The following is a 24356-nucleotide window of genomic DNA, read 5'->3' as shown; positions in this document are numbered from 1 at the left end:
CATGTTATTCTCCCAGGGGATCCTGCCCATCAGTTCCCTGAGGGAGTCGAAGTCTGCTTTCCTGAAGTCCAGGGTCCGTATTCTGCTGCTTACCTTTCTTCCCTGTGTCAGGATCCTGAACTCGACCAACTCATGGTCACTTTCTCCCAGATTCCCATCCACTTTTGCTTCCCCTACTAATTCTTCCCGGTTTGTGAGCAGCAGGTCAAGAAAAGCTCTCCCCCTAGTTGGCTCCTCCAGCACTTGCACCAGGAAATTGTCCCCTACATTTTCCAAAAACTTCCTGGGTTGTCTGTGCACCGCTGTAGTGTTCTCCCAGCAGATATCAGGATGATTAAAGTCACCCATGAGAACCAGGGCGTGCGATCTAGTAGCTTCTGCGAGTTGCTGGAAGAAAGCCTCGTCCACCTCATCCCCCTGGTCCGGTGGTCTATAGCAGACTCCCACCACTACATCACTCTTGTTGCTCACACTTCTAAACTTAATCCAGAGACACTCAGGTTTTTCTGCAGTTTCATACCGGAGCTCTGAGCAGTCATACTGCTCCCTTACATACAGTGCTACTCCCCCACCTTTTCTGCCCTTCCTGTCCTTCCTGAACAGTTTATAACCATCCATGACAGTACTCCAGTCATGTGAGTTATCCCACTAAGTCTCTGTTATTCCAATCATGTCATAATTCCTTGACTTCACCAGGACCTCCAGTTCTCCCGGCTTGTTTCCAAGGCTTTGTGCATTTGTATATAGGCACTTGAGATAACCTGCTGATCGCCCCTCATTCTCAGTATGAGGTAGGAGCCCTCCCCTCCCAGACGTTCCAGCCTGTGCTTCCTCCCGGTATCCCACTTGCCCACTTACCTCAGGGCTTTGGTCTCCTTCCCCTGGTGAACCTAGTTTAAAGCCCTCCTCACTAGGTTAGCCAGCCTGCTCGCAAAGATGCTCTTCCCTCTCTTCGTTAGGTGGAGCCCGTCTCTGCCCAGCACTCCTCCTTCATGGAACACCATCCCATGGTCAAAGAATCCAAAGCCTTCTCTCCGACACCACCTGTGTAGCCATTCGTTGACTTCCACGATTCGACGGTCCCTACCCCGGCCTTTTCCTTCCATGGGGAGGATAGACGAGAACACCACTTGCGCCTCAAACTCCTTTATCCTTCTTCCCAGAGCCACGTAGTCCGCAGTGATCCGCTCAAGGTCATTCTTGGCAGTATCATTGGTGCCCACGTGGAGAAGCAGGAAGGGGTAGCGATCCGAGGGCTTGATGAGTCTCGGCAGTCTCTCCGTCACATCGCGAATCTTAGCCCCTGGCAAGCAGCAGACTTCTCGGTTTTCCCGGTCAGGGCAGCAGATAGATGACTCAGTCCCCCTGAGGAGAGAGTCCCCGACCACCACCACCCACCTCCTTCTCTTGGGAGTGGTGGTCGTGGAACCCCCAACATCAGGACAGCGCATCTCATGCCTTCCAACCAGCGGAGTCTCCTTCTGCTTTCTCCCCCCAGACGTATCATCTGGTCCACTCTCCGCAATGGTACCTGTGAAGAGAACATGAAAACGGTTACTTACCTGTGTCTGCGTTGCTGGTACCCGGACATTCCCCCTTTTTCTTCTGGAGGTCACATGTTGCCAAGCTTCTTCACTGGCCTCTTGGCTCCGCCGTGCAACCTGCTCTAAATCTTTAGAGCTTTGTGCCCGTAGAAGCATATCCTGATTTTTGTCCAGGAAATCCTCAGATTCTCATATGCAACGCAGGGTCGATATCTGTTGCTCCAGACCTTCAATCTTCTCTTCCAATATGGATACCAGCTTGCACTTTGTACAGACAAAGTCACTTCAGTCCTGTGGAAGAAAGGACAGAATAGGAGTAGACTCACCTGTGCACGAACAGGCAGGGCTTGTATAAAGCCAGGTAGCTGGCTGCAGGTAGGGGCTTTGCTGCTGAAAAAGGGGTAATCACTTTCTGGATGAGGGAGGCATGTTTAGGGGTCTGCTGCTGGAAAGGCTGCAGGGAAATAGGCTGCAGTCATGCCCTGAGTGGAGGGACCTCAGGAGGTCATCTAGTCCAACCCCCTGCTTAAAGCAGGACCAATCCCCAATTTTTGCCCTAGATCCCAAATGGCCCCCTCAAGGATTGAACTCACAACCCTGGGTTTAGCAGGTCAATGTTCAAACCACTGAGCTATCCCTCCCCCCCATAGAACCCACAATTCTTGATTTAGTCCTCTGGTTCAAGAGGTGAATATAGCTGGATGGCTTGGTAATAGTGACCATAACCTAATCAAATTTAACCTCTCGGGGGTGGCGGGGGGGAATACCACAGTATCCCACTACAGTAGCATTTAATTTCAGAAAGGGGAACTACACAAAAATGAGGAAGCTGGTTAAACAGAAATTAAAAGGTACAGCTGCAAAAGTGAAATCCCTACAAGCTGCATGGAAACTTTTTAAAGACACTATAATAGTGGCTCAGATTAAATATATACCAGAAATTAAAAAAAACAGTAAAAGGACCAAAAAAGAGCTACCATGGCTAAACAACAAAGTAAAAGAAGCAGTGAGAGGCAAAAAGGCCTTTTTAAAGGAATTTAAATCGTATTGAGGAAAATAGAAAGGAGCATAAACTCTGGCAAGTGAAGTGTAAAAATATAGTTAGGAAGGCCAAAAAAGAATTTTAAGAGCAACTAGCAAAGACTCAGAAAGTAACAGCAAAATTTTCTTTAAGTACATCAGAAGCAGGAAGCCTGCTAAACGACCACTCGGACCACTGGATGATCAAGATGCTAAAGGAGCACTCAAGGATGTTAAGGCCATTGTGGAGAAACTAAATGAATTCTTTGCATCGTCTTCATGGCTGAGGATGTGAGGGAGATTCCCCAACTTGAGCTCTTCTGTTTTAGGTGAAAAATCTGAGGAACTGTCCCAGATTGAGGTGTCATTAGAAGGATTTTTGGAACAAATTGATAAACTAAACAGTAATAAATCACCAGAACCAGATGGTATTCACCAAGAGTTCTGAAGGAACTCAAACATGAAATTGCAGAACTACTAACTGTCATCTATAACGTGTCATTTAAATCAGCTTCTGTACCAAATGACTCGAGGATAGCTAATGCGATGCCAGTTTTTAAAAAGGACTCTAGAGATGATCCTGGCAATTACAGGCCGGTAAGCCTGACTTCAGTACTTGGCAAATTGGTTGAAACAATAGTAAAGAACAGAATTATCAGACACAGAGATGAACATAACTTGCTGGGGAAGAGTCAGCATGGTTTTTGCAAAGGGAAATCATGCCTCACCAATTTACTAGAATTCTTTGAGGGAGACAACAAGCATGTGGAAAAGGGGGATACAGTGCACTTAGATTTTCAGAAAGCCTTTGACAAGGTCCCTTACCAAAGGCTGTTAAGCAAAATAAGAGATAAGAGGGAAGGTCCTCTTATGGTTCAGTAACTGGTTAAAAGCTAGGAAACAAAAAGTAGGAATAAATGGTCAGTTTTCAGAATGAAGAGAGGTAAATAGTGTTGTCCCCCAGGCATCTGTACTGGGATCAGTACTGTTCAACGTATTCATAAATGATCTGGAAAAACGGGTGAACAGTGAGGTGGCAAAATTTGCAGATGGTACAAGACTGCTCAAGATAGTTAAGTCCCAGGCAGACTGAGAAGAGTTACAAAGGGACCTCACAAAATTGGGTGACTGGGCAACAAAATGGCAGATGAAATTCAATGTTGATAAATGCAAAGTAATGCACATTGGAAAACATAATCCCTACTATACATAAAAAATGTTGGGGTTTAAATTAGCTGTTACCACTCAGGAAAGATCTTGGAATCATTGTGGATAGTTCTCTGAAAACATCCACTCAATGTGCAGCCGTCAAAAAAGCTAAGGGAATGTTGGGCATCATTAGGAAAGGGATCGATAGTAAGACAGAAAATATCATATTGCCGCCATATAAATCCCTGGTACGCCCACAGCTTGAATCCTGCGTGCAGATGTGGTCGCCCCGCTCAAAAAAGTTATGTTGGAATTGGAAAAGGTTCAGAAAAGGGAAACAAATATGATGAGGGGTATGGAACAGCTTCTGTCAGAAGAGAGATTAATAAGACTGGGACTTTTCAGCTTGGACAAAAGATGACTAAGGGGGGATATGATAGAGGTCTATAAAATCATGACTGGTGTGGAGAAAGTAAATAAGGAAGTGTTAGTTACTCCTTCTCATAACACAAGAACTAGGGGTCACCAAATGAAATTAATAGGCATTAGGTTTAAAACAAAAGGAAGTCTTTCTTCACACAATGCACAGTCAACCTGTGGAACTCTTTGCCAGAGGATGTTGTGAAGGCCAAGACTATAACGGGGATCAATAAAAACCCTAGAAAAATTCATGGAGGATAGATCCATCAATGGCTATTAGCCAGGATGGGCAGGGATGGTGTCCCTAGCCTCTGTTTGCCAGAAGCTGGGAATGGGCAACAGGGGATGGATCACTTGATGATTACCTGTTCTGTTCATTGCCTCTGGGGCACCTGGCATTGGCCACTATCAGAAGACAGGATACTGGGCTGGATGGACCTTTGGTCTGACCGAGTTTGGCCGTTCTCATGTGTAACCCACACACCTCCTGGGTGTGGTGTTCTGTCCCATCTAGTGGCACCGAGACCACTTAGAGGGAGAGAGATAAAATGAGTCTGCTCTACAGCCTTAGCTATCAGCCTATTGGCTTTTAGCTCATGCGGTAGAGGCTCATGCACTTAGCTCCAGAGGTCCCCGGTTCGATCCTGCCTGCCAACGACCAGGGTCTGTCAGCATTACACATGTCCTTAGGCACTGATGAGATAAACATGAGTAAGAATTTAAAAAAGGGGAGGGATAGAGAATGTGGTGTGTTTGTGATCAGGTGCAAGGAAAGGTGCTGGCCTAGTGTGCCCATACAGTTCTGGGCGAAGAGCTGGGGTGCGTGTGTGTGTGAATTTGGGGGTAGTGGTGTGTGTGTGTGTGGCTGGGTGTGTGCATGGCTGAGGGTGTGTATGTGCCTGTGTGTCAGAGCATGGGGCCAGTGAGTGTGGAACTGCAGTATATGGAGGGGAGGTGTTATGTGATTGCACACTTGTAAGCAGGTTTGTGTGTGTGTGTGTTCACACATAGGTGCAGGTTGCCAAACCTCTCTGGGTATAATAATAATAATTAATAATAATAATACCTAGGGCTTTCCATTAGTACAGCTTAAAGCCCTTTACAAGGAGGTCTGTATCATTATCCCCATTGTACAGATGGGGAAACTGAGGCACAGAACAGCGAAGTGACTTGCTGAAGGGTGGCAGTGGCCATGCAGGGAACTGAACTCTGCGTGCCAGTCCAGTGCCCTCGCCCCTGTTTGTAAATGATGGTGGAAGAAAAGAGTGACAGTAAGCCACATCCCACCATTGCTCCCAGGGCATGAAGGACTTTGGCCTTAATGGAACCACCAGTGAAATTCCTCTGCCCAGCAGCTGCCTGTGCTGTGGTAGCCTGCCTTGTCCTCCTGTGCTGTGAACACCTCTGAGCAGGGCAGGATTAAGACCTTTAGAGGCCGTAAGCACTGAAAAGATTATGGTGCCCCCCCATATGTAATTCAAAATAAAAACAATACTATCCCGTAAAATAAAATTTTAGTTTTTGAAATGACACAACTTATATGTATGCTGAAATTAAAATAGCATCTTTGTAGATTTTCTGATTGCAAAATTCTGGACAAGTTCATCGAAGCTGACTCGACGAAGCATGTCCGCTTCCATACACACTAGGGAAAGTGAATCAAGCCTGTCCTGACACATTGTTCTTCTCTGAGGGTTTTTTATTCTTTTCAGCTGAGAAAAAGAGCATTCTGCGGAGCAGTTAGTAATCATCAATGTTAGAAAAATCCATAGTGCGATCTCTACATTTGGAAATACGCATCGTATTCCGTCTTTCAATATTGTGTCATGAAGCTCAATGTGACTGAATTTCATTTTTCCTGTTTCATTAAACTTTGCACACATATAACAATGGAACTGCCGTACTTCTCCACAGAGATTCATGTTCAAGTCAACAGTGTATGAGTCAACTAGCTTTTGGGAACCTTGTGAATATTGTTCGTCAGATAAGGCCATATCGTTTAGAAAAGAAAATCTACTTGATGCTACTTTGTACACTTCAGCTCTCCTCTTCGTATGAGCTTCAAGTGTGTCGATTATAGCGTAGTAAGTAGATGCGTGAAATTTGTCTCTAGGATTCAATGCTGTTTCTGTTGCACTGCAATCATTTGCTTGTTTTATCCTGATTCGCTTGCGGGACTGGGCTTCTTTGTAGTAAGTATCAGGCAAGATGTCTTTTGATGTCTTCAAATCTTTCGAAATCATTCCTCAAAGTGTGTAAATGGTCTGCTAATGGTTGACAGAGGTCTGCGCATGTTTTCAAATCCAATTCTTTTTCTTGGAGAGCTTGACTTGTGTGGTCAAAGTGTTGTAAAATTTCATTCCACATGGTCAACATGAATACAAACTCTAGTTCTTGCGTCTTGTTTGCAATGTTTTCTGCCTCTCATATAGTTTCTCCTTTTTGTGATTGGTCTTCAGCTATACTTTCTAATGCATCCACAATCTTTGAGTAGGACTCCAGAATTGCACTTGTTGCCACTGCATGTGCCTGCTAGTGAGTATTAAAAAGAGATTTCAACACACACGATCATTGCCCAAATATGTTTTAAGAACTGCCCATCGGTGTGTTGAGGCCGAGAAAGGAACTGGGCTGTTGAGAAAAAACTTACTGCCACCGGACAACAATCGACAGCACTGCGGCCAACAAGATTGAGAGAGTGTGCAGCACATGGTATGAATATGGCATGTTTATTCTGTTCTAAAAGCTGCTTCTGCATTCCTTGCTAACGCCCTGACGTGTTGGCAGCGTTGTCATAAGATTGACCTCTGCGCTTTGAGAAATCTATTTTGCAAACTTGGCACAGATAATGCAGTACTTGATTTGCCATTTCTTCACCAGTGTAGCTTTTCAAATTGAGGAATGTTATAAATCGTTCAACTGGTTTTCCATCTGTGGGAGACACATCTTAGTACAATGCTCAATTGATCAATATGTGAAAGATCAGGTGTAGAGTCAACAGATAAACTGAAGTACCCAGCAGTACTTATTTCATCCACAATAGCTGAACGAACATTGTCACTCATTAGACCAATGAGTTCATCACATATTGTCTTGGATAAGTATGATACAAGTATATATAACTCAGAAGACTATATCAATAATAAAACATAAATTTATTGCAATACATGACAGGATCTGATTTCCTTGCATTATTTTGATCCACGTTAGTAGGATGCCCCCCTAGTTTAGGTGGGGATAAGTAATAAAAAGAGAACAGAAAAACGGGGGAAGAGTGTGGAGTGGAGTGTAAGGAAGACTAACAAAGTTCTGATTTTTCCCATCATGACTACTTCGATGCTTTTTTTGAAATATCAAATCATATTTTTTCAAAAAAAATCTTTTTTTTTGGTGCCCCCTGCTTTGCTGGTGCCCAAGCATGTGCTTAGTCTGCCTATTGAGTAATCCAGCCCTGCTCCGGAGCCGGGAACGCTCCCGAGGCATTATCTGCACTTGGTGCATGCCATTCCCCATAGCCCAGCAGAGGCCAGGTCCTGGCCCCCGCGGAACCTTTCCACCTTGTAACGCTGTTGTTTTGTCTCTGCTTCTGAAAGCACAGCTGGCTCCGGGGGTCACGCTCCTGCAAGCCCTCAGCATAGAGGTGATCATCTCCTTCCAGCTGGTCCTCTGCATCCTCGCCACGTCCGGGAGCAAGAGAGACCCTTCCAAGGGCAGGCACCTGGTCATCGGGCTCTCTGTCATGCTGGGGCACCTGGTTGCCGTGAGTACTTTGGTCACATCAAGCTAGCAGCAGCTCATCCCTTTCAGGAAGCCTGGTCCTGGAGGCTGCCCTTGGGCAGAACTCTTTTGGGAGTCTTTGGATTTGGACTCTCAGAGCTCATGCTTCAGGGCTGTAAAACTGCCATGTAGACATTGGGGCCCAGGCTCTGTGACCCTCCCCGCTCACATGGGGCCCAGAGCTTGGGCTCCAGCTTGAGCCCGAAGGTCTAGATCACAATTTACAGCCCTGCAGTCCAAGCCTGAGTCAGCAGACGCAGGCCTGCTGCGGGGGTTAAGTGCATTGTAGACATACCCTAGGGAGTCGGGCTGATGCATCTGCAGAAGTTATCCTGCTACTTGGGATCCCTACGCTTCCCCCCTTTGACAACTTCTGCAGCCTCCCTGTTTATCTTGTGTCTCTGTCACTCTTTCTCTTCAGATCGGTTACACCGGATGCAGCATGAATCCTGCCCGGTCACTGGGCCCTGCTTTGATTACTTTTGAATTTGCTAATCACTGGGTAAGTGAGCTCTTTCCAAGCCTGGTTTAGACTGTGTAATGCTTCAAGTGTGGTTCTTTTCCAGCAAGCGACTGTACAAATGGCATTGTGGGGTCTCTGGGTTTATTGCCTACTCAGATCAAGTGTGCCCATGTTCCAAGTACAATGGTAGGTAATTTCTAGCTACCAGAATTGCTAGATCCTCCTGGGATCTGAGGGTCAAGCTTGGCCCTCTCCTTTTCATGCATTATCCCCAGTAATAAAGGTCCTGAAGACCAGTTTCTGCTTCCATTGACACCCTGTGCAGCCCATGGCCTTCAATGGCACATTTGTAACATAGGTAATTAGCAACCAATCCTGTTGGTGATGCACAAGCTGGAACAGACTCGGGCTGGCTCACTTCCACATAGCTGTCCTGGCTTCTGCAGCGCTAACAGGAGTAAAGAGCAATCTTACCACTTTCAGCAGACAGCGTGCTCTGTGTGAGGGGGGCGGGGTGGCAGAATCAAGTCCATTGGAGAGAATAACCACAGCTGGAACTTCAGCGCAGAGCCTGATTCTGATCTCACACCAGTTCCATACCAGTGTCACTCCACTTAGTCCAATGGGTTATGCCTGATTTATAATCAGGCCCCAGCTCCCTGGGAGATGAAATGCCAGCTGGTTTCAGCGAGGATTGTGTTTACATTGCCACTGCTTGGGGCAAAGCCTGGCGTTTTTAGTACCACTGCTGACAATTCTGCCTTTTCTTCCTCTGTTTGAGACTGATGATGCCAATTTCCTTCTTTGCTTTATGAGTGCAACAGAAAGTACATCCCGCATGGCAGGTTATTAAAGCTCTCAATCAGGATACGTGCAGAGCACAATCCTGTGCAGGCTTCCCCGGTTATTCATGTCTCCATAAAGAGACTCAACTTGTAATGGCATTGGAGGGATTAGAAAAAAAAAAAAAAAGCAAAAGACCCAATTGTTGCGAATCTCATTGTCTTTTTTCGGAGAATCTCAGATCCTGACCCCACTGGACTCAAGGAGAGTTTTCAGAGTAGCAGCCGTGTTAGTCTGTATCCACACAAAGAAAAGGAGTACTTGTGGACCTTAGAGACTAACAAATTTATTTGAGCATAAGCTTTCGTGAGCTACAGCCCACTTCACTGGATGCATGCAGTGGAAAATACAGTGGGGAGATTTTATATACACAGAGAACATGAAACAATGGGTGTTACCATACACACTGTAATGAGAGTGATCAGGAAAGGTGAGCTATTACCAGCAGGAGAGGAAAAAAACGAAAACAAAACAAAAAAAACCTTTTGTAGTCATGATCAAGGTGGGCCATTTCCAGCAGTTGACAAGAACATGTGAGGAACAGTGGGCCGGGGGGGAGGGGAATAAACATAGGGAAAGAGTTCTACTTTGTGTAATGACCCATCCACTCCCAGTCTTTATTCAAGCCTAATTTAATCGTGTCCAGTTTGCAAATTAATTCCAATTCAGACTCCTCGTTGGAGTCTGTTTTTGAAGTTTTTTTGTTGAAGAATTGCCACTTTTAGGTCTGTAATCGAGTGACCAAAGAGATTGAAGTGTTCTCCAACTGGTTTTTGAATGTTATAATTCTTGACGTCTGATTTGTGTCCTTTTATTCTTTTACGTAGCGACTGTCCAGTTTTACCAATGTACATGGCAGAGGGGCATTGCTGGCACATGATGGCATATATCACATTGGTAGATGTGCAGGTGAACGAGCCTCTGATAGTGTGGCTGACGTGATTAGGCCCTATGATGGTGTCCCCTGAATACATATGTGGACGCAGTTGGCAACAGGCTTTGTTGCAAGGATAGGTTCCTGGGTTAGTGGTTCTGTTGTATGGTGTGTGGTTGCTGGTATTTGCTTCAGGTTGGGGGGCTGTCTGTAAGCAAGGACTGGCCTGTCTCCCAAGATCTGTGAGAGTGATGGGTCGTCCTTCAGGATAGGTTGGAGATCCTTGATGATGCACTGCAGAGGTTTTAGTTGGGAGCTGAAGGTGACAGCTAGTGGCGTTCTGATATTTTCTTTGTTGGGCCTGTCCTGTAGTAGGTGACTTCTGGGTACTCTTCTGGCTCTATCAATCTCTTTCTTCACTTCAGCAGGTGGGTATTGTAGTTGCAAGAATGCTTGATAGAGATCTTGTAGGTGTTTGTCTCTGTCTGAGGGGTTGGAGCAAATGCGGTTGTATTGTAGAGCTTGGCTGTAGACAATGGATCATGTGGTGTGGTCTGGATGAAAGCTGGAGGCATGTAGGTAAGTATAGCGGTCAGTAGGTTTCCGGTATAGTGTGGTGTTTATGTGACCACCGCTTATTAGCACAGTCGTGTCCAGGAAGTGGATCTCTTGTGTGGACTGGTCCAGGCTGAGGTTGATGGTGGGATGGAAATTGCTGAAATCATGGTGGAATTCCTCAAGGGCTTCTTTTCCATGGGTCCATGGGAGTTTTGTTATTGACAATGTTTTTGAGTCGGGGACAGGTGAAGGAACTTCCAGAGCTGGGGAACACCTCACAAAGTGACCTGTGGGTGTGATTATACTTCCCACTAGGAGTTGGCCCAAACAACTACAATGAGAGAAACAGAGCAATTTTACTTAATGGGAGAAACAGAGCAATTCCGTCTGCTAAAGTGGTAGATGCCTGGGGGCTGCAGCCTCAGCCCATGCAAATAGACACCTCTGCATTTGTTTTCACGGAGCTGGGCTAATCTACACTGGCTGGGGATCTTGCTTCGTGTTTTCAGTGCTGATGGTTCTGGGTGCTACCTCAATGGCGACTGTGGCCTTTGTAGGAGCCACAATTACACACAGAAATCTATGTTAAAAGGACATTAAATGGTGCCCATTTCAAGCCCCTGCTCCAAAGCATGGAGGCGCTGGAGCTTCTCAATGAGACGGTGCTGGGAATTGTTTTAACGTGGTCCGAGCAATGTGTTTTCCCCTAATCTCATTCTTAGAAAGGGCTGAACCATTTTTGCTGAAACTTCCCCCAAAAATTCAGCTTGAGGCAGCCGTCCTACATGGGGAATGTCAGCATGAACAGTTAATGTTTGGTAAAGATATAAGCAACAGTAACCACTAAAGGGTCTTATAATGGAAAGTGTCAGACAACCTTAACTATAGGCACTGCTAGCATCTCTGCCTCTAATATAGATGGGTAGGTTCAATCCAAACGAGACACCACTGCTTGGATTTCTGAGTCCCAATCTTCTCAGTGCCTGGCTGTGGTCTAGAGATGGCAGAGGGGCTGGAACAATTTTTTATAGTGGGGGTGCTGAGAGCCATTGAACCAAACTGTAAACCCTGTATACGGTGAAAACCACTTCAAGCCACGGGGTGCAGCAGCCCCCAGCACCCTTAGCTCCAGCACCTTTGAGAGAGGGGTGACATTTTTCATACCAAACAAATGTTTGGTGAATAGAGAGATTCACTGACACTGAGACTGTTAGCAATTTTCTGTTGGTTTCACAAAATTGTTTTAATTGAAAAAAACCCAACAAAAAAGAAAATTCTGAAAAACTGAAATATTTCATTTTGACATTTTTGAAATGAAACATTTCAATTTTCCAGTTTGAAAAGATTTTTCTTTCAAAATTGCATTTCATTTTATTTAAATGAAAAACTCAACAACATTTAAAAATGCTTGCAATCAAACCGCAATGTTGGATTCTGGATCAAACAAAACATTTCATTTTGACCCCAAATGAATTTTTTTTCCCTTTTGATTTGACCAAAATTTTGAAAAAGATTTGTTTTCTGTTCGACCTGAAACAAGGGGTTGAGGTTTTTTTCCCCAATTTTTCAGAATTGCCAGCAAATCAAAACGTCTTTTATTCATGCAGCTCTGCTGCAGACCATGAGTTATCCACTAAGATTCTATTGTGAATGAGTTTGAACTGTCAATGCATTTGAGAATATCCTACACCAGTTTGCTCCCAGAGAAAGAGGTTGCTTTAGCAACCTGGACAGTTTGCTCCAGGCAAGCAACCAGGAGCAGCGGAAGTGCCCTAAAAGTTGTGGGGGCCACAGGTGCCTGAACTGTGACCCTGCCCCCCGTGCCACACCACCCCTTCTCCCTGAGGCCCTGCCTCTGTACTGCCCATTCTCTCCAAGGCCCCGCCCCAGCACTGCCTCTTCCCCCCCCAAGGCCCTGCCCCCTGCTCACTCCTCTCCTCCCCTTCCCTCGTTGCTTGCCCTTATGGCTGGTAAAAAGTGGGAGGGCATAGCCCTATCCCCCCGTTCTGGTGCCCCTGCAAGCAACCCAGCCCAGGCAGGCCCAGAGTTGCCCACTCTCATTAACATCTGTGCTCCGGCTCTCTGTGCAGGTCTTCTGGCTGGGCCCACTTGGCGGGGGTCTGGCTGCGGCCATTCTCAATGAGCTGGTACTGGCCCCAACAGGCAGCGGCTTCCGCCAGTGGCTGACCATGCTGCAGGAGGGACCAAAGGCTGAGCGCAACCTGCAATCCAAGGCTGAGAGCACCACCCAAGAGATGGGATTGAGCGAGATGCCCTGAGGAGCAAGGACAGGGATGTACCAAGAACAGCTGTTGAACAATGCAGTGTCGCGTCTGGGGGCTGATGGACCATAGGGAGCATCCGGGATGCTATCTGGTGCTGCCCCTGTGCTCCAAGCTGGGATATTTACTAGGTTTAGATAATTGGGGCCATATTTCTTTTGTTGTCCTTTGAAACCCAGGGTGGAAATGGTTTGATTTTCATGCCCTTCCCAGTTTGTCGCCCAGATTTCCTCCAAACCCAGTGAATTCCTTGCTCTATCTGAACTGGGGGTGTGAGCACTAGTTTGCTTTGACAGTGAACATGCTCATATTGCTCCTCCTGGGAATCCCGACTTGGCCTATTGTGTCCCTTGCCATAGTCACACTGAAATACCCAGGACATTTTTCATACTGAATAATCAATTTGGGTTTTTAATGGGAAAGAATGGAGGTGAAATGGCCAAGCTTTCATGTGCCTGTCTGGGTGAGGGTCTTTTAGACCTCTCTGGCAGTGCCACTGAGCATGGTACATCAGCCATGTACCGCCTTCCAGGCCAGACTTAATCAAGACACTGGATTGATGGCTCTTTGCAACAATCTGTAACCCACTATCCCTCCTTTGTCCTATGCCTGCAGAGGTGTTAACTCTGGTCTCTTAGAATCATAGAATATCAGGGTTGGAAGGGACCTCAGGAGGTCATCTAGTCCAACCCTCTGCTCAAAGGGGGACCACTCCCCAATTTTTGGCCCAGATCCCTAAATGGCCCCCTCAAGGATTGAACTCACAACCTTGGGTTTAGAAGGCCAATGCTCAAACCACTGAGCTATCCCTCCCCAGTTCTTGCACCATGTGTTAACGTGGTATATGTTCCACCCTCGTCACCTTCCCCAGACCCAAAGAAGAGCTCGGTAGCACTCAAAATCTTGTCCCGTCCACTAACAGAAGTTTGTCCAATCAAAGATAGCCCCTCCACTGCCTTGTCTTCAGAATGGAAAGAGAAACTCGCTCTGGGAATTAATGTCAATGAATGGAAGTGCTACTATTCAAAGGGCACTGACAGGATAGCTGGAAGCACCTGTGTTGTTAACCCCGTCCATTGCTGGAATGGAAAGAATTCAGATATATATGGGAGAGTGCCAGCTGCTGTCAGCTTTGCACACGCACAAAGCACACCCGCCCACTCACGCATGCACAGCACCCACCCACCCACATGCACACAAACAACCAAAAACAAACAACCCCCTCCCACAATAAGCTAACTAGGCAATCTCCTCCAGGCAGGGAAGCAGCGTGTGCGAGATGGCTCTTGTTGTCTGGGAGAAGATCTGACACTACAATGATGGGCTCTGGCATGACTCTGGATGCTTTTTACACACACTCTGCTGTAAGAGAAGGTCTTTGGAGGGGTCGATTTTAAAGTTAATTCAAGGAAAAGAATCTTTTAAACATTGCTCCAACCCTTCAATAGCCTAGAAATGACCCCTATAGGCCCCGACCTTTCCCCACCTGGCCCCTTGTGAAGTGACTCCTTCACACTTGCATGAAGCAGGAATGAAATCTTCGCTCTGTCTCCCCCAGCCAAGGAAGGGGAGCCAATGAGCATGGCCAAGGGGCGACAGTTCCCAGAAGCTTTTCCCTGCCTCCACCAGCTGGGGGAAGAGGACACTGACTTGTCCTCCGGAGCCAGTGTCCCCTTCCTCATTTACCTCTCCCAGCCATGGGATGGGCAGGGATCCTTCAGCCCATTCCAGGCTGCTGGGGCGTGAAATGCTACCCAGTCAGAACAGCAGATGTAGAGCAGGGTGTAACTTTTTGGATTCATAGTTAATTGTTTATTTCAGCTTGGCAGAGTTCTGATTTTCTAATTTGGATGGATAATATACAGATTTATGTTTAAAGCACTTCTTAATCTATTTTAATTTTCGCAGCTGTGGGAATTCATGGTGGGGGGGATCAGACTAATTATTTAATGACAGGATATGCTGATTTCAAAATGTTAAAGCTTTATAATGGTTCAGCAAACTGTCACCGTCACATGGCAAAACATACAACGTAAATATCCTTCAATCTCATTCGAATAAATTCTCAAGCAGCATATTTCTTACTGTGCCTGTCTGTAGGTTACGATTATTGCTGATGGAGATAGTTTTTCATTGGTTTATGTGTGCGCCTTGAAATTGATGTTTACCAACATTTACTGAATAAAATGGAATCCTTCCATGTCTAGTTTTATTCCACAAAAAAATTAATTTTGGTTGACCTGAAACTATTCACAAATTTGACACATAAGAATGGCCATACTGGGTCAGACCAAAGGTCCATCTAGCCCAGTCTCCTTTCTTCCAACAGTGGCCAATGCCAGGTGCCCCAGAGAGAATGAACAGAACAGGTCATCATCAAGTGATCCATCCTCTGTTGCCCATTCCCAAATTCTGGCAAACAGAGGCTAGGGACATCATCCCTGCCCATCCTGGCTAATAGCCATTGATGGACCTATCCTCCAGGAACTTATCTAGTTCTCTTTTGAACCCTATTGTAGTCTTGGCCTTCACAACATCCTCTGGCAAAGAGTGCCACAGGTTGACTGTGTATTGTGTGAAGAATCATCATAGATCATTTCAGCCATTTCCAAACCGTCCAGCAGAGGTGGTGGCACTGCCCCCATGCCCCGATAGCCTTCATCCCAGTAGTTAGGGGGGTCACCAGGGGTCTGGGAGTCCAGGTGCAAATCTTTGCTCTGAACCAGCTTCAAAATGGACATTGAAAATTCAGACAAATATCAGAATCAATTTGAACTGAATAGGATTTTTTTTACCACTGACCTGAAAACTCAGTTATTTGCTCAGCTCTGTAGCAGACACATTTGTTCAATATGCAGATTTAGTTGGGGACTGGTCCTGCTTTGAGCCGGGGGTTGGACTAGATGACCTCCTGAGGTCCCTTCCAACCCTGATATTCTATGATTCTATAGCCAAAGGAAGGATGATAGAGCTCCTGATGGCTCAGGGGCTTCGTAGCGGGATGCAGAGCCTTTCACAGCTAGATCATTTGTTTGTGATTATTAATGACCCCAAACTTTACCATCTCTCTGATGGCTGTTTGGTGGACTCCGCAAACAGGCTGGCGGGGGCTCAGTCCAATTGCCAGGGGACAAGTCTTCATTGTCTCTTTGTTCTTTTTTTGTACAGCACCCGGGCCAATGGGGACCTGGTCCATGATGAGGGCTCCCAGGTGTGACGGTAACACAAATGATCAATACTAGTAACATTAGAGTAACCACAGCTGTTCATTGCACTCAGAGGCCTCCTTTGCTGAAGTCTCAACTGAGAGGGCAAGGACAAAATGACTCACGGAGATGCAATCTCTCTTTAGATGTATTGGGATAGGCCTGTGCTGGACTGCTTCTGAGAAGACAGAATTTCCTTCTCCCGGCCTGTGAACCTGGCACTTTCCAGCAGCTCTAAATCCGCTAAAAACTCAAAGTGAAAATTCTATGGAGAAAGGAATTAGCGAGATGCTCGGTTCCATCAGCCTAGGCAGTGCCTCTCCGCAGCAGAGTCAACCCTGTAATGCAGTCTAGCAGCTTCAGGGGCAGGTCTTCACACCCTTGAACCAGCATTAATTAACCCTTGCAGTCCCCCTTTTGAGAAGGGGCTATTAGCCCCTTTCAATAGACTGGGGAAACTGCAGAGCAGACTGTCTAAGGCACAGATCCTCCAAGGGATTGAAGTGTCTAATCCTGATTGAAATCAATTGGAGATAGGCACCTACATGTCTTTGAGGAGCAGGGCCTAAATTAATTGCCCCCCAATATTCAGAGATAGAGGAGCAAACAGATCCCAGGACTTCTTATGTCCAGACCTCTGGTCTAATCACTAGACACTAAACTCGGCAGGTCTGCAATGGGCTTTGCCTGTTGTTTTTCACCACCCTGATTGCACAGTGGCAGATCTAATCATGTCATATGATGGCATCTTCTCTTAAAACTGTCCCCATAAAATACAGCCCTGAACTGCTCAGGAGCTGGGGATTGCAGGCCTTCTTTAAATAAAGCTCTGTCCCATTAGCTGCCTTTCCTAGATGTGCATTGAAATGATTCCCCGCTGATGTACGAACATTGAAATAAACGACAGTAGCCAAGTGCAGCTGCAGGAAGCTAATCAATACAGTGTAGCGTGAGAAATTGCCGCTTGCTACGTTTGGATGGAATGAAATGGCCTGGTAGATCTACTGGCGTTTGAATTGGTTAAATCTTTCTCCCACACATACATAGGCTCATAAAAATGCAGGGACGGGAATGACACTGAGTTATAAAGATTCTGTCACCTCTAGGGCACCGGGTTGAGCGGCAATGCTGCCTGAAGGCTGTTGGGTGTCTGTAGGTGACATGAGTTTGGGGGACCCTCAGTCCAGCTCTGAGTGGACAAGGGTGAATGACACCAAAATGGGCACCACCGCTGGCGCTAACTGGTAGTAGAGAGACTGACACCCCGATCTCCAAACGTGTTTAGATACCTAGATTAATCCTGAGCAAATAATTCAGGTCACCTCTTCTGGAATTGGTTCTTCCTGGCATATTACACTAAGCCATTAGAGGACTCACTTCTGGACGACAGCAGCAGTGTTCCCTTGGTGCTCTGGGGTCCCGTTATTCATCTGGGGTTCACCATATTTATTAACTTTGCTCTGGGCAGGGGGACACCCATGCTAGGAATAGGAGAGATCCTTGCCAGGAGCCACTCAGTCCTTGGACTCTGCAGAAATGCCAGCAAAAAGAACACCTGTGATGTCCTTGTAACAATATAGGATTTATTATCTGTATTACTAGTAACACGTAGGGCCCACAACTAAGATCGGGGCTGGTAAATAATCATAGAATATCAGGGTTGGAAGAGATCTCAGGAGGTCATCTAGTCCAACCCTCTGCTCAAAGCAGGACCAATCCCCAACTAAATCATCCCAGCCAGGGCTTTGTCAAGCCTTACCTTAAAAACTTCTAAGGAAAGAGATTCCACCACCTCCCTAGGTAACCCATTCCAGTGTTTCACCACCCTCCTAGTGAAAAAGTTTTTCCTAATATCCAACCTAAACCTCCCCCACTGCAACTTGAGACCATTATTCCTCGTTCTGTCATCTGCTACCACTGAGAAAACTCTAGATCCATCCTCTTTGGAACCCCTCTTCAGGTAGTTGAAAGCAGCTATCAAATCCCCCCTCATTCTTCTCTTTTGCAGACTAAACAATCCCAGTTCCCTCAGCCTCTCCTCGTAAGTCATGTGTTCCAGACCCCTAATCATTTTTGTTGCCCTCCGCTGGATGCTTTCCAATTTTTCCACATCCTTCTTGTAGTGTGGGGCCCAAAACTGGACACAGTACTCCAGAGGAGGCCTCACCAATGTCAAATAGAGGGGAATGATCACGTCCCTCGATCTGCTGGCAATGCCCCTACTTATCCATCCCAAAATGCCATTGGCCTTCTTGGCAACAAGGGCACACTGCTGACTCATATCCAGCTTCTCGTCCACTGTAACCCCTAGGTCCTTGTCTGCAGAATTGCTGCCGAGCCATTCGGTCCCTAGTCTGTAGCGGTGCATGGGATTCTTCCGTCCTAACTGCAGAACTCTGCACTTGTCCTTGTTGAACCTCATCAGATTTCTTTTGGCCCAATCCTCTAATTTATCTAGGGCCCTCTGTATCCTATCCTTACCCTCCAGCGTATCTACCTCTCCTCCCAGTTTAGTGTCATCTGCAAACTTGCTGAGGGTGCAATCCACACCATCCTCCAGATCATTAATGAAGATATTGAACAAAACCAGTCCCAGGACCGACCCTTGGGACCAGTGATGAGCTGCCAAAATCTTAACAACGGGTTCCCTCCTCACCCCACGAGGGGGTCGTTGCCCACCCCCGCCCCCAGGACTCCTGCCCTATCCAACCCCCTCCCCTGTCCCCTAACTGCCCCCAGAACCAGGCAGGAGGGTCTCGTGGGCCACCGTACTGCGTGCCCACCCCACCCCTAAGAGCCAGAGGCACCTGCCGGGGGGCGAGGTGGGGAGTCCCGGTGGTGCTGACCTGGGGCAGCTCCCAGGAAGCATCCAGCAGGTCCCTCTGGCTCCTAGGGACGGGGGAGCGTAGCTGGGGGGGAGCAGGGGGAGCAGCCGCTCCCCCCACCGATCACATCAAAAGTGGCGCCTTAGGTGCCAACTTCCTGGGTGCTCCGGGGCTGGAGCACCTATGGGGAAAATTGGTGGGTGCAGAGCCCCCACCGGCAGCTCCCCACCCTGCTCCGCGCCCGGCCCCAGCTCACCTCTGCTCCGCCTCCTCCCCTGAACGCATCGCTCCGCATGAACAGCTGATTCGCGGGAAGCCTGGGGGGGCGGAGAAGCAGAGTGTGGCGGTGCGTTCAGGGGAGGAGGTGGTGGCGGAGCGGAGGTGAGGTGAGCTGGAGTCGGGGGTGGGGCGGGGAGCTGCCAGTGGGTGCTCTGCACCCACAAAATTTTCCCCTTGGGTGCGCCAGGGCTGGAGCACCCGTGGAGTCAGCGCCTAAGGCGCCACTTTGGGCCGGTTAAATTTAGAAGCCCTTTTAGAACCAGTTCTCCATCGCGGAACAACCGGTTCTAAAAGGGCTTCTAAATTTAACAACCAGTTCTAGTGAACCGGTGCGAACCGGCTCCAGCTCACCACTGCTTGGGACACTCCACTTGATACCAGCTGCCAACTAGACATGGAGCCATTGATCACTACCCGTTGAGCCCAACAATCTAGCCAACTTTCTATCCACCTTATAGTCCATTCATCCAGCCCATACTTCTTTAACTTGCTGGCAAGAATAGTATGGGAGACCGTGTCAAAAGCTTTGCTAAAGTCAAGGAACAACACATCCACTGCTTTCCCCTCATTCACAGAGCCAGTTATCTCGTCATAGATGGCAATTAGATTAGTCAGGCATGACTTGCCCTTGGTGAATCCATGCTGACTGTTCCTGATCACTTTCCTCTCTTCTAAGTGCTTCAGAATTGATTCCTTGAGGATCTGCTCCACGATTTTTCCAGGGACCGAGGTGAGGCTGACTGGCCTGTAGTTCCTTCTACAGGATCCTCCTTCTTCCCTTTTTTAGCCTTTTTCCAGTCGCCTGGGACCTCCCCCGATTGCCATGAGTTTTCAAAGATAACGGCTAATGGCTCTGCAATCACATCCACCAACTTCTTTAGCACTCTAAGATGCAGCGCATCTGGCCCCATGGACTTGTGCACGTTCAGCTTTTCTAAATAGTCCCGAACCACTTCTTTCTCCACAGAGGGCTGGTCACCTCCTCCCAATGCTGTGCTGCCCAGTGCAGTAGTCTGGGAGCTGACCTTGTTCGTGAAGACAGAGGCAAAAAAAGCATTGAGTACATTAGCTTTTTCACATCCTCTGTCACTAGGTTGCCTCCCTCATTCAGGAAGGGGCCCACACTTTCCTTGACTTTCTTCTTGTTGCTAACATACCTGAAGAAACCCTTCTTGTTACTCTTAACATCTCTTGCTAGTTGCAACTCCAGGTGTGATTTGGCTTTCCTGATTTCACTCCTGCATGCCCGAGCAATATATTTACACTCTTCCCTGGTCATTTGTCCAATCTTCCACTTCTTGTAAGCTTCTTTTTTGTGTTTAAGATCAGCAAAGATTTCACTGTTAAGCCAAGCTGGTCGCCTGCCATATTTACTATTCTTTCTACACATCAGGATGGTTTGTCCCTGTAATCTCAATAAGGATTCTTTAAAATAATAATGTTGAGGGCAGATCTCTGATACAGAGGGTCTGGATCGCTTGGTAAATTGGGTTTTAATACAACTTGTGTTTTAATACAGCCAACTGCAAGGTCATGCATCTAGGAACAATGGATGCAGGTCACATTTACAGGAGTAGGGACTGTATCTTGGAAAGCAGTGACTCTGGAAAGGCCTTCCAACAGAGGTCATTGTAGATAACCACCTGAACTTGAGCTCCCAGTGTGATGTGTGGCAAAAAGGGCTTAAAGCGAAGGAATATTGAGGAGGAGAGGGAGGTGATATTATCTCTGAATCCAGCACCGGTGAGACCGTTATTGGACTCGTGGCCAGTTCTGCTGTCCTCACTTTGAAATGGCTGTTATAAAATTATAGACGTTTCAGAGAAGAGCATGATCTTGAAAACCTGTCGTACAGTGAGAGACTCAAGAAGCGCAGTCAATTGGCCATATCGAAAAGATGGTTCAGTAGGGACTTCATTACAGTCTGCAAGCACCTATGTGGGGTGAAGACATCTGAAATATGTGGGGCGAGGTCTTCAGTCTAGCAGACAAAGGCAGAACAAGATCTGTGGCTGGAGCCTGAAGGCTGACAAACACAACCAGGAAATAAAGTGTACGTATTTAGTAGTGAGGGTCATTAACCACTGAAATAATTTACCAAAGCGTGTAGTAGATTCTCCACACTTGGAGCCTTTAAATCCAGTATGGCTGTCTTTCTAAATGACCTGCTTTGGTTCAAGCCCAAGTTATGGAGTTGATGCAGGAATCTCTCTAGGGGACGTTCCCTGGCCTGGGTTTGCAGGAGGTCAGACTAGATGATCCTGTTCCCAGCCAGATTCGAATCATTCACTCTCAACGTGTTTCAAAGTGACAATGGCTCAGAACTTTCACCGTTGTTTGGGAGCAAAGAAGCACAGAGAAAGTCCAGGAAAAAAAAACGCAAACCATTGAGGTCTTTTTCTTCATACTTTTATAAACACCCCAAGTAGCTTTCCTTCCAAGAGCAGCAGGGGTGGGTTGAGACGCTAGAGGGCAGGAGAGGTCTTTTCAATGCAGAAACACCAGAGGGAAAACAATCTCTTCCTTCAAATCTGTTCTTTAATATTCCCTTGATCAGCTCCCTGCCCTGTTGCTCCCCAGCCTCTCCTTTGCGTGGGAGGAAGACGAGGAGACTTTCCGAGGCACGCTTATTCTCTGTTTCCCCATAGGACTAGAGAGAAAACTGCCTAGACAATGCACCTACCGAGACGTCTACTGGTCTCCCTGGTTTACTGAGAAGAGTTGATTGAGACTCAAGGAGTGTGAGGCACCTGCCTAGCTAACCTCACATGTGGGGCAAATTGCTGATTCAGCCGGTACTGCCCTGCTGTCCCCTCCCAGGCACAAAAGTTGCATCATGGGAAGGTTGTGTAATAAGGACATGGCCACTAAGAGCTAGCACTGAGGCTTATCTGGCCCCCATTGATGTAGTGTCAGAACATGTCAGACCCTTTAGTGTGTTTAACCCCCTGGCACCCTGTGCGGCAGCGCTGTTCAACCCATTACACAGCTGAAGATGCTAAGGGTCTTGATCAAGGTCACAGAGGAATTGTTTGAGGAAGCAGAGAATTGCACCTGGGTCTGCCAAGTCCCAGGCTAGTCCCCTGACCACTACCCCATCCTTCCTGCTGTCGCAGCCATTGTCCATACGCTGCACACCACATCCGCCGCGACCTCATGGCAACAGCAGGTCCTCAAACACCCATCCCTCCCAGGGTAGCTAAAGCAAAACCTCCGCTGCCTCTTAGGGGTCCAGGTCAGCCGTTCCCGTTCCCATCCAGTAGATAATACTGGTGCACGAGTGTGAAAACGTGCGAGCACACATGCGCATACTAGGCAGTTGTCTCTCTAGTCCTATGGCTGTCTAGTGAATCCCCACAAACTACCCACTTCTCCAGCAAGCAGACCTTATGAACAACTGAGAACAGCCCAGCAAACATACCCAGCAGAGGGCTGCCTGGCGTTCTTTATGCAAACTGTCCCCAAAGCACTGTACATAGTTAAATAATAAAAGGCAGCAGATGGCGAATGGTATGAATTACGGAATACAGGATGGGAAAGGCAGCTTTTGGGGAATAAATGAAAGCAATAACTCATCAGGCCACTACCACAGCAGTTGGGAAAGAGAGAGGTTTGCAAGTGAGATCGGAAAGCACATGGAGAGTCAGGGGGGAAGAGAAATGGTTCCGAACAGCAGAAGCTGTAGAGGAGAAAGTGCTCACACTATCACTGGGGAGACTGAGGCAGGGAGGAAGTTAGTGTGGTGTTCGGTGCTTGAAAGAGACACTCTTTATTAGTTCCCAACTGCTTCTGTATAACAAGACATAGGCTTTTGCAAGGCCCTTTCCCCAGCCTTCTGGCCTGCAAAGCTAACCCCCCACTACTAAAACTCCTGGTAGATGGGTGGGGAGAAAAATGGGGCGGATCCAGGAGGTCGTCTGGCCACACCCATGGAAAGGTTTGGAAACAAAGAAGGTAACTCTGCCCCATGCTTTTCAAATCCCCCTCACAAATCAACAGCAGGGGTCTGATCAGCAGCTGCCTCCTCATTCCTCATGGCCACCCTCCTCGGTCAATCAGCTGGGACAGCAACAGCTGGGCTGCTGGGTGAGGAAATCAAGCCACAGCAGAGAGTTTCTAAAGCAGTGGCTGGTTGCCCCCAAGACAGAGCTGGCGATGGGCTGTGTGTATCATTCTGGAGCGCTTGCTACAGCATGGGCCGTCGTTACAAGGGAGCTTGTTGGTGCCCTGAGCCCTGAGTGGGCAGGGGAGCCTTCTGATGGGGTGTGTCACAGAGGAGCTCCTTATTGGTGACACTTAATTTAGGGTGAAATTCCCCCTTGCACAGAGTCAGAGCGCAGGCCCGAGGCAGCGCTTAAGTCTTGGGTTTTCACCCCTACTGCCTATAATACACAGTCTATGGGGCTGCCGTAAAAAGCTTTGTGCAGCGGATAAGGCAGGCGCCCTCCAGAGAGGGCTGGGTTTGTGCTCTGATGGTAGGGTTACCATCTGGCCAGTATTTGACAGGCCTGGCTGGTTTCCTTCTGGATTTGCCAGTTGCTAGAAAAATAATTGAATCTGCTGGGGTTTTTTTTCCATGGGTCTAAAGATCTGCCTTATTATCACACTACATTGGGATATCTAATGTTAAAAGTTTCTATGTCCAGCTAAAGATGCTGCCTGCCTCCCAGGGTGTTCGGAGTGTTACATTGCAGAGGGGTACTGGGGGCCATGTGGGTAGCCTAGGTAGATCCTTGCGAGACAGTGTGACTTGCTGTGAACTGCTGTGATATGTGTCTATCACGGCTCCCAGCCTGCAGGGTAGGAGGCATTTCCTGGTTGCAAGGGACTGTATGGTGTGTGTGCGGGGGGAGGCTGGCTCACTTGGACAGTCAGGTACCTTCTGCCCTGGTGTGCGCTCTCCGGTGCAGAGGTTTCCGGTGCCATTTGCCTCCATGAACTACTCTCATCAGAGAGTGTGGTTTGCACAAGGGACTACATAACAGGACTCCGGCATTCTCTTGCCGGCTCTGTCGCTGACGCTGCATGTGACCTTGGGCCAGTCACTTAAACTCCTAGTCCCAGAGCTGAAAAGGTATTTCGGCCCCTAGCTCCCACTGATGTCAATGGGAGTTGG

The 24356-nt window shown here is 47.5% G+C and overlaps 1 protein-coding gene across 1 annotated transcript in view; it reads left to right on the top strand.

Moving 5' to 3' along the window:
- The window catches only part of LOC141978520 (aquaporin-5-like), a 28818-nt gene extending 15891 nt beyond the window's left edge, over positions 1-12927 (top strand). Inside the window, exons 2-4 of the mRNA XM_074940674.1 lie at positions 7732-7893; positions 8332-8412; positions 12739-12927. Coding sequence (XP_074796775.1) covers positions 7732-7893; positions 8332-8412; positions 12739-12927 — 432 coding nt within the window. The remainder of the gene's footprint in view (positions 1-7731; positions 7894-8331; positions 8413-12738) is intronic.
- The last annotated feature ends 11429 nt before the right edge of the window (positions 12928-24356 follow it).

This window comes from Natator depressus, chromosome 27 (assembly GCF_965152275.1).
Source record: "Natator depressus isolate rNatDep1 chromosome 27, rNatDep2.hap1, whole genome shotgun sequence".
Taxonomy (NCBI): Eukaryota; Metazoa; Chordata; order Testudines; family Cheloniidae; genus Natator; species Natator depressus.
Note: the sequence above shows the minus strand (reverse complement) of the source record. Positions and strands in the feature narration are given on the sequence as shown.